The sequence below is a fragment of the Anastrepha obliqua genome, chromosome 6 (assembly GCF_027943255.1).
Source record: "Anastrepha obliqua isolate idAnaObli1 chromosome 6, idAnaObli1_1.0, whole genome shotgun sequence".
Taxonomy (NCBI): domain Eukaryota; kingdom Metazoa; phylum Arthropoda; class Insecta; order Diptera; family Tephritidae; genus Anastrepha; species Anastrepha obliqua.
The window spans coordinates 64,773,153-64,793,925 of record NC_072897.1 but is presented as its reverse complement, the minus strand read 5'-3'; the positions used below and the strand labels follow the sequence as shown (position 1 = coordinate 64,793,925).

At 43.1% G+C, this 20,773-nt stretch overlaps 1 protein-coding gene across 1 annotated transcript; it reads left to right on the top strand.

The window, feature by feature from the left end:
• Positions 1-301: 301 nt before the first annotated feature.
• Positions 302-11,051, top strand: LOC129250639 (uncharacterized). The gene is made up of 3 exons (XM_054890246.1): positions 302-413; positions 10,633-10,844; positions 10,907-11,051. The coding sequence occupies exons 1-3, from the start codon at positions 302-304 to the stop codon at positions 10,979-10,981; spliced, it is 399 nt and encodes a 132-aa protein (XP_054746221.1). The 3' UTR covers positions 10,982-11,051.
• Positions 11,052-20,773: the final 9,722 nt, after the last annotated feature.

The following is a 20,773-nucleotide window of genomic DNA, read 5'->3' as shown; positions in this document are numbered from 1 at the left end:
GAAGAATAAATATTTTTACCCGAAGCTTTATAAAATGATAACACTCTACATTAACAATTGTTCGATTTGCGCTATAGCCAAGCACGATAGAAACCCCCTAAAACTTCCTTATCAAATTACAGAAACCCCTACACACTTTAATGACATAGTTCACATAGATATTTGGTACCCTTGCAGAAATAAAATGTATTTAACCACTATAGACAAATTCTCGAAATATGCAACATTTCATAAATTAAATGATAGAAATTGGATTGCGATTCTAGCAGCTTTAAAAGAACGAATTTTATTTTTAGGGAAAATGAATAAACTCATCTTCGATAACGAGCGTTGCATACTACATAGCGCTGTTAAATTATTTTTAAGTGAAGAAAATATTGAGCCACACGTAACCACGCCTTACCTTAAGACAGGTAATTCTGACATTGAACGCTTACATGGTACGCTTAATGAACATTTACGGATATTAGAAGCTGACACCACTAAAAAAACAATAGACTTAGACGAGAAACTTTTTAAAATCTTTAATGCTTACAATAGAACAATTCATTCTACAACAAAAAGGCGACCAATTGATTTTATAATAAAAAATTATGATAAAGAAGAGATAAGTAAATTATGCAAAGAATATGAACAACAAAAAATCAAAAGAATAAGTAAGTTGAATAAAGATAGAAAAGCTGAGCCAAAACAAATAGAAAACATTGTTCTTAATAGGCAAATTGCGAAAACAAAACCTAAATATAAGAAACTCGAAAAATATGATCGCCAAGGTAACTATGTTGTGGATTCTTCAAATAATAGAAAAATAAAATATTATAAAAGCCAATTTAAACGAAAATACAACTTGAGCACTGAAAATGTTAATTAATTTCATTGTAACTTAACCATACTACTTTCAACAATTAAAAATAAACTAAAATAGATATTTGCGAGGACACAAATAACTTAAGGGTGGAGGAGTTACATGATCACCCTATTCCTATATTATACCTACTCTTATATTTAATTACTTATGCTAACTCTTATGTAAACCAACAACATACTTTCTCACACTCTACACCCACACGCTTACTCACGCACTCAACATACACACAACATGCATTCCTACATTCATTGCTAGTTTTACTTTCTCCCATTCTCATTAAATGTTAAATATTATTGTAGTTAAGCTTTAAGTTAAGAAGAGTTTTGTAAGAAAGTAGAGTTCAATAAAGTTCTTTGTCACAAGAAGAAGTTTGACATCTTTTCTATATAGATATGTTCTCTTTGTTTGAAAATTGCGCGAAATTGTATGTATGCATGTTTATATGTATTGGCATAGGACATACATATGTATATTAGACTATGAAAATTGCACCAAAGTATATGTATGTATGCATGTTTATATACATTTACTAGCAACCCGCCCGGCTTTGCGCGGGTATAAATATATACCCTATGTCACTCACTGAAAAAATGATTAAAATCGATCCAGTAGTTTTGGCTTATTCATTACTGCCCGTAGCCCGCACGCGTTAAATTTGGAGTAACACAATTCCCGTTTCTTTACAGCATGAAGATTTCCTGCTATCTTTGGAATATCTAAATTCATACCCTACACTTTTACATATTTACTTATTGCATTTTTACAACAATTAATATATTACATAATGTCTTTATATACAACGTTCATAGCTTTCTTGTCATTAGACAATACAAACATGTTTTCTCTAGAGGTTACTCTTGCAAGAGCGACATACAGTTGGTCATGTGAAAAACAATCAACGCTCAAATCTAGGCCTGGCAGGTTTGACCCTGAGATTTATTAATGGTCATTGCAAAATATGTCTTTACCGGAAATTGTAAGCGTTTAAATTGGAATGGTAGATCCGATGGTATCAGAGGGATTCGGGGAATCAATACATCTTCTCCGGTACCACATCCTGTGAGTATTGTGCACTCTATTATGAAAGTTTTCAGTGATTTTACCAGCAAACGCGTGCCATTGCAAAGTTTAGGTGGATTTAGTTTTCTTAATAAAATAACAGGAAACCCTATTTTCAGCTCCATTTTGTGAGGAGGGAGTCCAGACGGGTTCAAAGAATTTAGAAATTCTGTAGGAAAATGAACAGCTTCTTCCAAATCGAGAACAGTATCGACCGAGTAGTATATTTTCGTCGGCGCATCAATCTTTGAAATATTCAAGTTACTTACTTTATCTACTTGTTCGTTAGTTGGTGACAGAATAGCTCTTTCTTTAAACCAAGATATTGTCTTATAACTTAAGTTATCAATGTCAGGGTAGACATTGTTGACCAACTCTTGGATGTTGTCTATCAAAACACAAAGGCTTTCTAGGTTAATCCTTCCCTCACTTTGTGTTAATTCCCATTGCCAACTTTTAGCAGCATCTCTGGAAATAGCCTGTTCTCACGTGAAGATGACGAAACCCTCATATTAGTTTTAAGCTCTAATTTATTGACATGCGACCAAAGATGGGATCTTTTTAGCGAATCATTTGTTTCGTCAGCACGTGTTCCTCGAGTCACAACTGGTAGGATTTGACGGAAATCTCCTGATAACAGAATTGTACATCCACCCATAGGTGAATTTTTGTTGAGCAAATCGCGCATAGTCCTATCCAGTGCTGCAACAGACGTCTTGTTTGACATGGTAGCTTCGTCCCAGACTATTAATGAGCAGTCACGCATCAATTTTCCTGTATTGCTCTGTTTAGAAACACTACAGACGCTGTTATCATAATCGTTGGCGATTTTCAGCGGGAGCTGGATGTAGAGTGTGCGGTTCGGCCCCCTTCCAAAAGAGTAGCGGCAATGCCGGATGACGCAACAGCTAACGCAAATTTTCCGGTAGATCTCCCTTTTTTTAAAGCAGATTGATTAAAAATGTTTTTCCTGTGCCTCCTGGAGCATCAAGCAAAAACAATTTCCCTTCATTGTTATTAATTGTTGGTAGTAATGTAGTGAATACTTTTTTCTGATCGATGTTTAATCGTGGCTCATCTTGAGCTATATTTTGTAAAGGTCTCGTTTGATCGTATGATGTTTCTCTTGTGTATCCGGCACTTTTAGTTAAATCAGAGTTAGTAGTATTAGCTGGCATCGGCAGCCCAAAATCCTTGATCGTTTTACTCGAAATTAATTGCACTACCCGCCGTAGCCGAATGGGTTGATGCGTGATTACCATTCGGAATTCACAGAGAGGTCGTTGGTTCGAATCTCGGTGCAAGCAAAATTAATAAAAAAAAAAACATTTTTCTAATAGCGGTCGCCCCTCGGCAGGCAATGGCAAACCTCCGAGTGTATTTCTGCCATGAAAAAGCTCCTCATAAAAATATCTGCCGTTCGGACTCGGCTAGAAACTGTACGTCCCTCCTTTGTGGAACAACATCAAGACGCACACCACAAATAGGAGGAGGAGCTCGGCCAAACACCTAACAGAAATGTACGCGCCAATTATTATTTTTTTTTAATTGCACTATTTTGTTTAATTCAAATAATTCTTCGTCATTTTTTTTTTTTTTAATTGCACTATTTTCTTTAATTCAAATAATTCTTCGTCAAATATGTTTTGGTCATATTGTACATCAACAGAGTTTAACTCTTGCCGTCGCCGAATTAGAATATCACTGGCCATATTTTCTTGAAATTTATTCCATAGACTAACAGAATCAGTTACTTTACAAAACACTACTATGACGGCAAATGATGTAGCTGAACTACAAACAGCTGCTTCTGATAATGTATTTTCCCAGTGAGAATCTTCTTCCAAGAGCCCCATAGCTTTGCATGCTGCTTGATAAGTATTGTAAACAACGCCTTGTGAAGTTCTTAGGTGAGCAAAGGATGTTGGGCCTTTTACAATATGAAGTAACATTCTCAGATAAAAGCATTCGCTGTTGTTGGGATGAATCACAATCGAGCGATTCGTAAATACATACATACATACGTCACCATACGATGTAATTCAACATTAATGAGGTGTGGTGAGATTATCGCTTAACGCCTGTTGCTTCATTCGGTTGACAGCGAACAAACACACAAACAGCTTTTTTTGGAAAAAGAGCTACTTTTGTTTAAACAATTTTGGTTAAATAACAAATAAATCAATTTTTTTTTTTGATGCAGAACGAAAGTAAATATTTCAAAGTTAAACTTCAAGAAAGTTTCATTTTATTTGGTTGATTCGTTTATGATTTAATGCCGTGAAAACAAAAAATGTATGTTTTTTTGCCACATTTTGACCGATTGCCACGCCCCCTTTATATATTTCTTCACATTATATTGATATAAACCTTCCTCTTCAATCAATCTATCTTTAAAAAAAACCACATCAAAATCCGTTGCGTAGTTTTAAAGATTTAAGCATTCAAGGGGACATAGGGACAGAAAAAGCGACTTTGTTTTATAATATGTAGTGATTAGTATACAACATATCTTATAAGGTATGTGGTAAATATTACCATACATTTTTGCCTTCATATATGTACCTATAATAATAAATTAATAATAAAAACATTAAAACAACAGGTATTATTAACAACTAGTCATCACTAATTATAAATTCAGTTACGATGATGATGATACAATTGGTTTATTTTAAATTCTTCAAGTAAATCAAATTAATAATCCTCATAGAGAAATGGTTTATTACCATGCACACAGGAAGAAGGCATATGCAAATACAAATATGTGAATTTATATACATATGCACATATACATACATATATATGCTCACTCAAGTAGGAGATACCCAGATTTAGAACGTTGCCGAACGCGGGGGCCGATTGTGCCTCTTTGTCGTTCGTCCCGTGCTCTCGCTTGCAGTTCAAGCAAGGTAACGCCGCATGAGCAAGGTATCGCTGTATGAGCAATGTCACGCCACATTTTTTGAGTGCGTGCAGCCGGCTACATTGAATTTTAAGATGTTATCACGTCAAAAATAATGGAACTGTGCAAAAATAAGGTGTGTGTGGAACTGATATTAAAGAAATGCAAAACCATGTGTAATCATCGGATGGCGACGCAGTTGTAAGAATTGAATATGGTTCCTCCACGGTCGCTCCGATGATATTTTTATAGAAAAGAGGAAAGTGTTAAGGTCTAGTTGATGTCATATTTTATTTATATTTAGATATAAGTATATTGAGTATATGATACAATGACACGGAATTTATTAGTTATTATGAATCTTACCTCCGATGGCTCACACGTCCTGATCCTTGGTCTTCTAATTTGGCCTTAACGTTGCAGCAACTGGAACCGGTGGTTTGCAACAGTCGGAACGGTAGGCGCAATTAACATTAGAGTGGCTAAACATATTTTAGAACTTAGGGTGTGGCCTAAACATGCCGACCATCTTGCGACAAGCCGGCCTTAACGTAGCAGCGACTGGAAGAGGTGGTTTACAACAGTCGGAACGGTAGGCACAATTAACATTAGGGTGGCTGAACATTTTTTAGAACTTAGGGTGTGGCCTAAACATGCCGGCCATCTTGCGACAAGCAATAAGTATGCTAGGAAGCCAACGTGATGAGACAAAGGACGGCACCATAAGGGTGACGTGTGCGTCTCTGGCCAACTTCGAGTGGATCAGGACCGTGGTCAATAACATGCCCCCCATGGGGACCACTCGCTTCGCAGTCTATAGCGAAGAGAGTGTACCCCTCAAGAAGGTCATCTCCTGGATCTCGGATCCAGACCTGTCTACGGCAGATGTCCTATCCTGTCTACATGCCCAGAATCCGGGCACAGAACACCAAGGGCAAAAACCGGGAAGGAAAGGAAGGGGATGCTCTTGTGGTGCGAGTGGATTGTGCCAGTGTTGATGTCATGGGCTCACGGTACGGGAACCGTCTGAGTCTCTTCTTTGAGACGGCCAGTTTTCACGTCTTTCCCAAATGATTGGCTCGGACGGTTCCTGTTGCTATTGTTCTTTAACGGTGACGCAGATTAACTTGCACCATTCCAAAGCCGCTACCGCACTACTAAGTAGAAGATTTACCCAGCTGCACACATTGCTCCACATAGCAACAGTGCAAGAGCCCTGGCTCTTTGGAGGCCGCTCCTGTGGCTTAAGCGCGTTGAAAGGGTCCTCGTTATTATCTGACAGGAGCTCGACTAGACCTAGGACCGGTCTTAAAGTATCATCCAATCTCACTGTGATGGGTATTGCGCAATTGTGTTGTCAAAACCTGGTAGCGGCTGAGGTGTGTTACAGAGATAGACGCGGATGGTTGTTGTGGTTGTTGTAGCAGCATAAACATTCCCCATACTTACATACGGGGAATGCTGCTGGAATGACAGTCCTTGGCCGGATATAAATCCGGGTCGTTTCGGTAATGTAGAACCGACTGTCGTGGAAACGGATGGTCGAAGTTTGTGGTTCCATCTGCTTATTTTCCTTACGATGCTCTGGAAGGGCCACCACCTGCGAAGGCCACTAGTCTCGTGAGGTTCTGTGAGCGGCGGAATTTGGGCCTTGTTCTATGTTAAGATGCTAATGCCCAGCATACAATCTGAGGTAAGTGCAATGGACGGGGCTCTAGGCTATTCAAATTTATCGCGTCCTCTTGCCTAGACAGCCAACGTTTATAACTGCTAGAAAGCATGAGGTGATTGATCTCACCCTAACAAACTCAAAACTTGGGTGGGCAATCAAGAACTGGAGAGTCCTTACCGGAGATTCGTGCTCAGACCACAGTTACATTGAGTTTCAGTGTGGTGAGGAGGCACAAACGCCATTGCCTCCTACAAACCCCAGAAAAACAGACTGGCAGAAGTTTAGGGTGCGTTGCGGGATCTTGACGTGACGAAAGAACAGAGCATTGAGGCGGCTGTTGAGAAACTCAACGCTGCCCTAACTGATTGTTTCGAGTCAGCCTGTCCAATTCGACCTCCCCCTAACCGGACTCCCGTTCCTTGGTGGAATCGAGAGCTCCAGGTGTTGAGGCGTGAGTCGAGAAAACTTCTAAACCGGGCCATCAACACTAACCTTGCTGGGAGCGATGCCGTGATGTTCAGAAGAACTACAAGAGGCTTATTCAGGAATCGAAAAGAGCCTCATATCGGGAATTCTGCAGCGGTATTGAATCTCTGAGTGACACGGCGAAATTGGTTAGGATCCTGAAAAGGGACCCAACTGCAAAGCTGGGGTCACTTAGGAAATCTGATGGCTCCTTCACAGAGCTGCAAAGTGAGACACTCAGCTTGCTGATGGAATCTCACTGGTTATCAGCCGGCAACAGCCCTTATTGATAGAGGCGGTTGTCAGAGCTGCCACACCTTCTCGGCATGACTGGTACGTTGCCAGATCTGTGGTGAATGAGGCCGCCATTCGATTTGCCATCAAATCTTTTGGCGGCTACAAGTCGCCCGGACCAGATGGCATATATCATGCCATGCTGAAGGAAGGCGCAGAGGCCGTGACAGCAGCCCTGAAGAAAATCTTCTCTGCATGCCTGGCACTGGCCTACACACCACGCTCTTGGAGGATTGTGAGGTTCGCCTTCACCAGCCACTAGTGAAATTGCTCATACGTCAGAAGTGGCTAAGGCTCACCCTCTGTCTTCATTTCAGCATGCCTATCAAAGTGGAAATTCCTGCGAGTTGCCACTGCAAAACCTTGTTGCTAGGGTAGAGATGGCCAATGCGGATGAAACACAATGGAACTGGTACGGCCCCTGTCCGGCATTCGAATACAGAGAAGTCATGGACTTCGATCCAACGATTCTCTCCTTGCCCCTTGACTCCATGCCATCAAGAGTCGTACTTGAAAAGAGATACAGTGTAGTGCTGCTAGAGGCTCAGTCGTGGTCAAACTCAGAAAATGAGCCCGGCAAACATGGTTTTCGCATATTCACGGATGGCTCCAGGACCGAGCGTGGCTTCGGCTCTGGGGTCTACGTGAAATCCATCAGGACAAAACTGCACTTTGCTCTTGGAATGCATGCATCTGTGTTTCAAGCCGAGGTGTATGCAGTTGAAGAAGCGATGAACTTTGTTGTGGAAAGCCGATGCAGAGGCAGATCTCTATGTGTCTACAGTGACAGCCAAGCTGCGCTTATGGCCTTAGACAGCCCCCAACCACATAAGGGGTAGTCGAGTCTTATAAATCCAGGCTGAACTATGTCGGTAAACATAACAGCCTCATGCTAATATGAGTCCCGCGGCACGTGGGTATCGTGGCTAACGAGACCTCTGACTCCTTAGCTAAGATGGGCTCTGAGGCTAACTTCTTTGGCCCAGAGTCCGTTTGGCCACTCCCTTCTGCGGCCATCGAAGCCACGGTTAGCAAATGGGTAACTACAACCCACAAGTGAGCTTGGCAGGCTGAGAGAGGCTGCAGATGGACTTTACTGATGTTACCTGTCATGTCCGATCGACTGTCGCAAACCCTTCTGTCATTAAGCAGAGGGGAGTGCAGACGGCTGGTTGGACTGATAACGGGCCACTTTCAGTGGGCGACACACATAGAATGGTTCGGCATCTCAGACAGTGTACTCTGCCCAGCTTGGTGGATGGCGGACCACTTCCTGTGCGTCTGCCCCACCTTCGCTCGAATCAGGTTTGAGGTCTTTGGCACTGATGTGTTAAGAAGCGACCATCTTGGCTCCTCGGCACCACAAGATCTACTCAGATTTCTTCGGAGATCGGGTAGATTTAAAGAAAATTAAAAGGGAATCCAAGTGTAGTATAATGGACTTAATGAATATCTGAGTGCTGCACTTGCTAGGTGTCTCGACAAAATAAAAAAAAGAAAAAATGCTTAGACGGTGGGGTCAGCCAACGTTCGGGTTGTTTATTGAGCCTGAGCCCGCCGGTATCGACTCAAAAGTTGCTGCAAAGAGATAGATATTAAGTCCGTGGATCTATTTATTGCACAAAAAAAAGAGTAAAAGTAATTATATTGGAATATTTTAGAGATTTATTAAATAATTGATAATTCGCATTTTTCAAATTAGGGTAAGTTCAGTACAATATTGTGGTAAAAATATTTTAATTTAGTCTAATAGACAGACCTCGGATAATACCCAGCCAAAGGATGGTACTGAGAGAGCGGGGTAGGGTTCGGGCATCATTATGTTGGCAATATCGTTGACACTGGTCGTGGCGCCTGTCCCGGGGTTAAACATTTTGCTCGGAAAGCGGGCGGTCGTGTTGGCTGATGAGGCCTAGTCGCCAGTCTAACATTGCGTGTTGATTGTTGACGCACCAACGACGTTTGCGTACGTGGTCGAATGGTTTCCGATCCACGCTCGCGCCGGCGTTCGCTAGGGCGGAAAGGCCTTGTTTCCGTTGTGGGCACAATTGGGCGGAAAGTCCTGGTTTTCGCTCCAGTCGCGTTTCGATCGGGAGACGGTGTCTCCGATGTGATGTCTGACGCATTTATCGATATCGCGTGGCTGTCCTCATCAGCGATTTGCTGGCTCCACGAACGTCGTTCCTCTGGTATATGTAGCATGGTATGATGTTTCTCGCCGCATCATCTGCACCTTCCCTCGCTTGTGCAATGGCGCGTTTTTGTGGGCCATTGAAAAGCAATTCGCGCAATAGTGGCCCAGAAGCTTTTCCCGAAGCCTATCTACTGGGCTTTCTTTTTCCACGGAAAACTAGGCAGAGGCGTATTGGATGTTTTGCATCGCATAAACGGTATGCTGTGGGGTAGTGATGGGGGTGGAGCTCAGCCTTTTTCCTCATAACATCGTACCGCGCCATTTTTTATATTATCTGTAAAGATATCATGACGTTGCAGGGTGGCGAAATATATTTAATTAACTGTTTTTGTTTTGTTAAAAAAAAAGATTTTGAATTAATTGGCTAATTTATTAAAACCGAAAATTTTAGTGTGTACACGGCTTTATGATTGCTTAATTAGCTTTGTGGAATGCATTGGTAGTGGTGCATTGGCTGGTCAGTGCAGCGAAGAAAACCAAAACAAAATTTTTTTTTGTGTTAATGGAAATGCACTACGCCTTTAATTTTTTTTTTTTTATTAATTGGCTATGAGAAATTTTCAAGGCCCAATGAGATACCCGACAATGTGACCTGCCACCCAAAAATTGTATATGTCTATTTAAATGCAATCGCATCTTAATGTGTTTAATATGTTCACCGCGAGGGGTGGGTACATACCAAGGTAGATTTATTTTACAGGTGATGGCAACCACCCAGCTGAATTTTTCGCCGTTAATATAAACTACGTCCAAATTACATGCATTGTTTGTATTGGTATGTTTACATTCGTATGTTTACATTTGTGATTGAAAAATATCCGTCAGCATTTGGTTTTGAACTTCCAAAAGATGTGAAACGGCTTTTTTTCAAATCTAGGATTCTCTTCCGCATACGCTATCTCAACAAGCGGTTGAAAATCAAGAAAGGGAAACAGAGGATAATGGGTTACAAAAGGTTGATTAAAAATTTTCTTTGAATAGTAAGCATACCCTATTAAAGTAATGTTTTTAAACATGTTTTCTAATCCAATTCAATTAGTGTTTTAGGCTCAAATAAAGCAGCTGTTCAGTAAAGTATTAACAAGTGAAAACACGGAAACTGTCCGTCGAATAACTGCAGTAAAGTAAGAAACTGCATATATTCTTTGTATTGAAAATTAAAACATCATACAAAGGATCATTCGCTGATTATCGAAAAGACGTACAAACATTTATTAATGCAGGTCCACAAGAATTGGCAATAATTTTATCTGGTGGTGGTTTATATACTGCTGCATTGAAGCTGCTTACTGGCTTCGGATTATCACCTCTTCTCATATGGGTACGCCACATTACCAAGGAAGCGCCAATGAAGCATGAGCGTGGTCACAGGAAAGTGAAATGGCTGGTGAGAAAAAGTAGTTTCTATACAAACATTTTCTTTGCTATATGATTTTTTCTATAATTTAGATTTGCTTCATCGCAATAAAGCAACCAATCTGGCCCGATCACTGTTACAAAAACTCATTTATGATCCTGAGTTAGAAAATTCTACTAGCGTATGTAAACATATAGCAAACAAGCTGCTAAGTCTCAACGCTTTTATACCGCAATGGCTATATAAGGACTAAAAGGTATGAAATTTGCTATAAAAACGTTTTATATAATTTATTAAAAACTTGCATACCAACAGTTGGCGAATTGTCCAGAGCTCTTGAATATGTTCGTCAAACATAATTCCTTAATTAAAGCTGCCAATTACCACATGGCAGCCGGTTCTACTTTACCGGAATGACTCGGGTTTTTTTCCTGACCAAGGGCTGCCGCCCCAGTAAACTAGCCCTGTCTAGTGTACCGTATCCCACCCCCAATCTTTCGTCACAGGAGCAATCCCTTGCAGCAGATTTGCTCCAATTACTTCTCTTCAGGGCTGGCGTCGAACCAGACCCTGGACCAGAGGTATTTTACTGCTGCATCTACCACAAACGGCTCCACCCGAACTCCACCTCGGTGCCATCTTAAGACCTGCTCAGGCCTTGAGACTCATAGGGAGTGGTACACAAGGTATAGGGCCACGTGTTGCTCCCGCCGTCAGGCGGCCCCTGCCTCAACGGCGATACCATCATCAGTGCCGGTAAGCCACACTGCCGCCGCCAACCATACCTTAGCTGTAAGGATCCCTCAGGCGCAACACAACTCCCCCACTGACCCACAACCTTCCTGCTCCTACCCCAGTGCGGGGACAAACCAGCAGCTCTTGGCCTCCCGCACAGTCTGTTCCGTGTGTCAGACCGTAGTTCCTCAGAACCTAACAACAGTCCAGTGCAATTCTTGCAATGGCTAGTGCCATTTTCGGAGGTGCTCTGGCTTGTGCACCACCCGTGAGTGGACACGCGATTACTGCCCCCTATTGCAGAGCTATGCACCCGCAACACCCCCTGTGGCGGGGCCACCCGTCAACGTCAGGCCACAACAACTTTTGCGGAACGCACAGCAGGACCAACGCAGACAACCCCACACGTCCCTCACCCCCCGAGTTGCAACGACCTCACCCAGAAGCTTTAAGCTTCTGCAATTCAACTGTAACGGACTCAAGATCAAGGTCGACGAGATAGTTGACTTCATGAGCCGGCACAGTATCAAAATACCTGCGGTCCAGGAAACCAAGCAGCACGCTAGGTCTTCTCTGATCACCAGGGGTGGCTATAACGTGCACAGACATGATCGCGAGCGAGACAATGGTGGTGGCCTAGCGTTTATAGTCCACCACACAGTGCAGTATCGTCTCATTGATGAAGGGATCGACCGCTGGGACAGCACCTTAGAATGTCAAGGCATAGCTATCCGGACAGGCGATTCCGAGCTCGAAATTTTTAACACCTGCTGCCCGGCAGGATATCACCCTGATATAGGTGCGCTCATCAGAGTTGAAAACCGATTGGTTGTAGGTGACTTCAATCCGCATCACGATCTTTGGCATTCAAGCCTGCCAAACGATCGTAGGGGACAGAAATTGGCAGAGCAAATAGACGATTCGACACTGTGATTTCAGCACTGTGAACGACGAAGCCCCCACCATTCCCATGGCAGCCGGTCCTACGTTACCGGAATGACTCGGGGCTTTCCCGACCAAGGACTGCCGCCCCAGTATACTAGCCCTGTCTAGTGTACCGTATTTTACCCCCAATCTTTCGTCACAGGAGCAACTCATTGCAGTTAGCTTGCTCCAAATACTTCTCTTTCGGGGTGGCGTCGAACCCAATCCCGGACCAGAAGTATTCTACTGCTGCATTTGCCACAAACGGCTTCACCCGAACTCCATCTCGGTTAGGTGTAACCAGTGCAAGGGGTGGTGCCATCTTAAGACCTGCTCAGGCCTTAAGACACACAGGGAGTGGTCCACAAGGTATGTGGCCACGTGTTGCTCCCGCTCACAGGCGGCCACCGCCTCTATGGCTAGACTGCCCTCAGTGCCGGCACATCACACTGCCGCCACAAACAACACCTCAACGGTAAGGAGCCCCCAAGAGCAACACAACTCCCTCACTAACCCACAACCCTCCTGCTCCTACCCCAGTGCGGGGACAAACCAGCAGCTCTTGGTCCCCCGCACAGTCTGCTCCGTGTGTCAGACCTTAGTTCCTCGGAACTTGACAACTGTACAATGCAATTTTCGAAGGTGTTCCGGCCTGCACACCACCCGTGAGTGGACACGCGAATACGTTGCCCCCTGCTGCAGAGCTCTGCACCCGCAACCGCCCCCAGTGCCTCACGCATCCCTCACCACCCGAATTACGACGACACTCCCGCGAAGCTTCAAGCTTTTGCAACTAAACTGCAACGGACTCACGAGCAAGATTGACGAGATAGTCGACTTCATGAGTCGATTCGGAATCAAGATAGCTGCGGTCCAGGAGACAAAACTACACGCTAGCTCACCCTGATTACCAGGGACGGCTACAATGTGCACCGAAAGGACCGCGAGCGAGGCAATGGTGGTGGCCTAGCGTTCATAGTACACCATTCAGTGCAGTATCGTCTCATCGATGATGGAATCGACCGCAAGGACAGCACCTTAGAATGTCAAGGTATAGCTGTCCGGTCAGGCGATGCCGAGTTCGAAATATATAATATTTACAAACCCCATGTCACCTACTGCCCGGCAAGATATCTCCCTGATATTGGTGCGCTCATCAGGGGAGAAAACCGATTGCTAGTAGGTGACTTCAACGCGCATCACGATCTTTGGCTTCAAGCCTGCCTAATGATCGTAGGGGGCAGCTATTGGCAGAGCAGATAGACGATTCGACGTTCAGCACTGTAAACGGCGACGCCCCCCTGGGGTAGTGGGCAATTGCAGCAGCCCGCCTGACATAACAATTGCTAGCGCTGGTCTGATAAATAGCATAACCTGGCGACCTATGCTATCGCTTGCATCAGACCACTTGCCCATTATCATCTCGATCGAGAGACCTGCCGACTTTGTTTCCGCGGATCACCGGTCATACATCAACTTTAACAAAGCTGATTGGACCAGATTCGCGTAACACTGGATCACAAATTTCAGCTTTTTTTCTGCACCAGAGACGCCGTTATGAAATTCCTATGTAAAATCACCGTCTGATTCCGAAAATCAAGGTTATTTTTTATTCTATGGTAACGTTTTTGAGATATTTACGAATTACCGTTATTTCAAAAAAAAAAAAAATTCGGCTCACTTAATCATATATATCTCGAAAACGAATTGAGCGATTCCAAAACCGTTGAAAGCTTTTAAAAGGTAATAAAATTTGCTATAAACTGTGTGTAAAACACTTTTTGCTAGGCCCTGCAGATTTAAAGATAACGAGCTATCATAACGGATTTTTTTAATTTTTTTTGTAAAAATATAAAAAAATTTGTACTTTGAGAGAAAGGATCTCGAAAACTTTTTACTTTTTCGTATATTTTTTGTTTTCACTCTAAGCTCCGTTTTATTACAAAAAAAATAAACTTTGATTAAACAAAATCGATGAACTAATACAAAAGTTACAAGCATTCAAGTAAATATATCCATTTAATACTTAACACGTTCCCTGTCCCAATACAAAAATGCAAAATTGACCGTCAAGTCCAACAAGGTTTTTTCTGTAGTCATAGGATAGCTTTAGTAATAATAATAACTAAAAAAAAAACGGATGTAGGGTATTTCTACCTGAAACACATATGGTCCATTTTTGCTTCTGCATGTTCATGAAACACATGTGGTTCAGGGAATTTTTTCTATGCTGACACACATATGGCTCAGGAACGTATCAGTGCTTATCAGGCGCACGTTTCCTGAACCATATGTGGCTCAGCGGACAGGGAACGTGTTAAGTACCCTACTGGTAATATGTGTTAGTATTCGCAGATCAGTTAGTTTCAGGTAGATTTTGGAAGGGTTATTAGATACAAAAAATTGTTAGTGTCGTTATCTCAAGCACAGACACATTTCAAGCAAGATCATATGTTTAAGGCAGGTAGTGTTTTCTATGTATAACTAGGGAACCTTTTTGTATAGGTAGGTGATCTATGTAAGTATAAATAATAGTACATGTGCCTCGTTCCTTCATAATTTCTGCAAGGATCGCCGGATACTGTTCATTTTTTAATTGCAGTTTATAATCCGTCATTTGCTTAAAAATATAATATGAATAAAAGGGCGCGAGAATTTGAGTGTAAAAATGATCCAGATATGTTCTGTTTCATCTGCGGGGAGTTTATCGTTAAAAGGATGCGACGTGTGTTTTCAAATCCTTTGAAATTTGCATACCATAAGTGTTATGGAATTGAGCCTAGAAACAATGAAAAACCATGGACACCGAATACTGTGTGCACCACATGTCGAGTCGAATTGATATTTTCGGAAACCGGAACCAAAAGGTACATCATAAAAATTAGGAGTTTGCTCTCTTTTAATGCATATCTGACAAGTTTCTTAAACTATCTATTTAGACGACATATGAAATTTATTACACCAATGAAGTGGAGGGAACCAACTTGCCATTCAACGGACTGCTATATTTGTACTACAAAAGTATTTGGGGTTGGAAAGTCAAGAAAAGTAACCTATGCGAGCGTATCTACAGTGTCATTACCAGAACTAAATTCAACGGAAGCTAGATTGCCAGCATCAAATTTAACTTTAGTTCCGGCTCCAGTTTCATTGTCAACAGCAGTATCTGATTACGCGGCATCATGTTGTACTGAATTGCAAACGGAAAACGAAAGAAACCCTTTGTCACAAGCACAACTCAATGATTGGATAAGGGATTTGGAATTGTCAAAAGAAAAGGCCGAACTACACGCCTCTCGTATGCAACAATTTAAATTTGTTTCATCCGATGTTAAGGTAACATATTATAGGACTCGTCACGAACAATTCTCCCAGTACTATACGAAGAAGGACAGTATTTGTTATTGCAAAAACATTGCTGGTCTATTTAAACAGTTTGGTGAACCATATGATTCAAAAGAGTGGCGATTGTTCATAGACGCCAATAAATTAAGTTTAAAGGCCGTATTATTGCATATTGGCAACCAAAAGCCATCTATCCCGATCGCGCATGCAGTAAATACGAAGGAAACATATGAGACAATGCAAAAATTGCTTAAATTAATTAAATACGAAGAACATGATTGGAAAATATGTGCCGATCTAAAAGTCGTTGGAATGCTATGTGGTCTACAATCTGGATACACAAAATACTGTTGCTTTCTATGCAAATGGGATAGCCGGGCACGTCAAGACCACTACATCATAAAGGATTGGCCAGAACGAATCGAGTTTCAAGTTGGGGTGGATAACATAAAATACTCACCACTTATAAAGAAGGAAAAAATAATTCTACCTCCGCTCCACATCAAGCTCGGCCTTATCAAAAACTTTGTCAAGGCTTTGGACAAAGAAGGCGAAGCTTTTCATTATTTGAAAACAATCTTTCCACAGATTTCAGAAGCAAAAATAAAGGAAGGGATTTTTGTGGGGCCGCAAATAAGGAAAATAATGGCCAATACCCATTTCAAAGAATTATTGTCACCAGTGGAGGCAGCGGCGTGGGACTCTTTTGAAAAGGTCGTTACTTCTTTTTTAGGCAAACACAAAAGTCCTAACTTCGAGCTGATAGTAAACGATTTAATCAAAAACTATGCGGAAATGGGTAAATAAAAAACACATATAAGACCATTTGCTCAGTTAACATTAAAACTAAACAAAAAGTTTGAAAGCAAATTTTTAAATTTACATGAGAACATATAGCCCTTAATCTGAATTTATTGCCCTGCTCCGAACAAACAAGAACCACCAAAATTTGTTCTGAATTGGAAGATTAATCCAGCCTAAGAAAATTATATGCTAATGAGTCACTTATGTATTTATCTAATTCCCTTTTTAATTTTCTTTCAGGAGTAAATATGTCTTTAAAAATTCATTTTCTGCACTCCCATTTAAATTTTTTCCCGCAAAATCTTGGCGACGAAAGTGATGAGCATGGCGAAAGGTTTCACCAGCAAATGCAAATGATTGAAAGTAGGTATCAAGGATTCTGGGATGTCGCTATGATGGGTGATTACTGTTGGTTTCTCATAAGAGAAACCGATCCTTCTATAAATAAGCGTCAAAACAAGACACATAACTTTTTCAATTATAAAATAAGATCATAGAGTTAAGACAGAATCATATGTACATATGGTATTATTTGTAGGGTACTTAAGTATTAAATGGATATATTTACTTGAATGCTTGTAACTTTTGTATTAGTTCATCGATTTTGTTTAATCAAAGTTTATTTTTTTTGTAATAAAACGGAGCTTAGAGTGAAAACAAAAAATATACGAAAAAGTAAAAAGTTTTCGAGATCCTTTCTCTCAAAGTACAAATTTTTTTATATTTTTACAAAAAAAATTAAAAAAATCCGTTATGATAGCTCGTTATCTTTAAATCTGCAGGGCCTAGCAAAAAGTGTTTTACACACAGTTTATAGCAAATTTTATTACCTTTTAAAAGCTTTCAACGGTTTTGGAATCGCTCAATTCGTTTTCGAGATATATATGATTAAGTGAGCCGAATTTTTTTTTTTTTTGAAATAACGGTAATTCGTAAATATCTCAAAAACGTTACCATAGAATAAAAAATAACCTTGATTTTCGGAATCAGACGGTGATTTTACATAGGAATTTCATAACGGCGTCTCTGGTGCATTTTGGCTGTAAACCAGTGTAATTTACTGAGGACATCTTCGCAGCCGTACCCACTCCCACCGATGTGCGCGCAGGCGAACGCGCATTCCGCAAGGCGATCACAGCCGCCGCGGCTAGCTTCATACCTGCTGGACGGATCCGGGAATTATGTCCCAATTTCCCAGCCGAAGCAGCTGTTATGGCAAACGAGCGAGACCGCCTACGCCAGGCCGATCCCGGGGATCCTCGAATAAAGGATCTCGATTCGGAGATCCGGCAACTGGTCACCCAACATAAGCGGATCAAATGGGTAAAGCATCTGAAGTCCTGTAACTTCACTTTTGGTGTGAGCAAGCTCTGGTCCACCGTAAGGTCGCTGTCGGTCGTACTTCGTTGGACCCGAAGAGATCCGCGAGCTATTTTAGCCGGCAATTTATATTGCATCCTCCGGTCGACAGATCCAAACGTTGTGCCACCAGACGGTTGCACAAACTGCCATACAATTGTGCACCGCTTACTTTCACCAGCGACGAGGTTCAGGGGGCCATCAAACACATGAAACCATCAAAAGCCATTGGCCCGACGGACTAAGCATGCTGATGTTGAAAAAGCTGGGTCCTTTGGGAGTAGAATACCTCACTAAGGCCTTCAACCTGTCTCTGGCCACTCTCATCATTCCTGATAAGTGGAAATTAGGGAGAGTGATCCCACTATTGAAGCCTGGGAAACCCGCCAACCAAGGGGAGTCTTATCGTCCGATAACTCTCCTTTCCCCAGTAGTGAAGACGCTTGAAGCCCTTCTACTCCCACTCCTCACAGAACATCTGACTCCAGCCCCACACCAGCATGGTTTCCGTAGAGTACACAGCACCACCACGGCACTCACCGTCATAAACACCCAGGTAAACCGCGGACTAAACCAAATCCGCCCCTTCGAGAGGACTGTCCTAGTAGCGTTGGACCTACAAAAGGCTTTCGATACAGTCACCCACGCCACGCTACTAAATGACATTTTACAGTCGACACTCCCGCCAGGGCTGAAGAGGTGGACCGCGAACTACCTAAGTGGTCGTCACTCGTCGGTGATATTTCGAGACCAAACTTCAAAACAGAGGAAAATAAAGCAAGGAGTACCGAAGGGTGGTGTCCTTTCACCCTTGCTTTTTAATTTCTATATTTCGAAACTCCCCCAGCCACCATAGGGAGTCTCACTGGTCTCATACGCCGACGACTGCACGATAATGGCGTCGGGCAATGACATTTATGGCCTATGCTCTAAAGTAAACGACTGCCTCGACCGCCTTTCTCGCTTCTTCACTGCGAGAAACTTAAAACTTTCTCCCACTAAATCCACGGCGACCCTTTTTACCACCTGGACAAAGGAGGTCAAGCTGCAACTTCAGGTGCACATCGATGATACCCCAATACCGACGGTTAATAACCCCAGAAGACAAAGAAATGTTGCTGTCAACTATGCCGCGCCTGTCTGGTCGCCTGGAACCAGTGATACGCAGTGGACGAAGCTCCAGACCTGGCAGAATACTGCCATTAGGACCGCGACAGGATGTCTCCTGATTTCCCCATTTCAACACTTGCATGACGAGGCTCACATGCTCCCTGTTAAGCAGCACAACAAAATGCTCGGCAAGCAGTTTCTGCTAGGGTGTCACCGTAGGCCTCACCCATGCTGACACCTGCTCGAGCCTGAGCCACCTCCCAGGCCCATCAGGAGACACTTCCTCAACTACGTGGACGAGATCCAGGACAAAACAGACAGACCACTCCAGGATCAGACAGTGTACAGACAGGCTATTAACGACATTCATCGGGAGACCCTTACCACCTTCTTAAGCTCCCGACCCCCGAATGCCGTTATCGGAGTCCAACCACCACCTATTGCAGGCGAAGAGCTCCAGCTTCCCCGAGAGTCCCGCGTAACCTTGGCACAATTACGTTCTGGGTACTGTAGCAGGTTGAACTCCTACCTATCCAGAATCGACCCCGACATACTAAACATATGTCCACCATGTGAAGGCACCTCGCACGACACTAACCACCTTTTCACATGCCCCATCAAACCCACTCATCTAACACCTCTCTCCCTCTGGACCCAACCCGTCGAAACAGCCAGTTTCCTGGGCCTACCGTTAGATGAGCTAGACGAAGACGACCGGTAATTACACTACACTGACAGGGCGAAGATACTGCTACAACAACAACAACAACGAAGCCCCCACCAGGGCAGTGGGAAATTGCAGCAGCTCGCCTGACCTAACAATAGCTAGCGCGGGTCTGATAAATAGCATAACGTGGCGGCCTACGCTATCACTTGCATCAGACCACTTGCCCATTATCATCTCATCTCCCATTGAGAGACCTGCCGACTTTGTTTATGCGAACCACCGATCCTCTTTTATCTTTAAAAAAGCTAATTGGGCCGGCTTCAAGGAATTCAACGAGGACACCTTCGCCGCTCTTCCCATCCCCACCGATGTGCGCGCAGGTGAACGCTCGCATTCCGTAAGATGCTCACATCTGCTGCGGCCCGCTTCGTCCCAGCTGGAAGTTTCAAGGACATCCGTCCTCATTTCCCAACCAAAGAAGCCAGCTTGGCAAACGAGCGTGACCACCTACGCAAGGCCGATCTCGGGGATCCCCGCATAAGGGATCTCAATTAGGAGATCAGGCAACTGGTAAATCAACATAAGCGGACCAAATGGGCTGAGCACCTGAAGACCTGTAACCTCACCTCTGGGGTGAGTAAGCTCTGGTCCACCGTTAGGTCCCTGTCGAACCCGACGAAGCACAACGACAAGGTGGATATCACCTTCAACGGTTGCATTTCGTCGGACCCGAAGAGATGCGCGAGCTATTTTAGCCGGCTTTTCATACTGCATCCTCCGGTCGCCAGAACCAAACGTCGTGCTACCAGACGGTTGCACAAACTGCCATACAACAGTGCACCGCTTACTTTCACCAGCGACGAGGTTCAGGGGGCCATCGAACACATGAAACCATCAAGCTGCTGGGTCCTTTGGGAGTAGAATACCTCACTAAGGTCTTCAATCTGTCCCTGGCCACTCTCATCATCCCTGACAAGTGGAAAGCAGGGAGAGTGTTCCCACTACTCAAACCTGG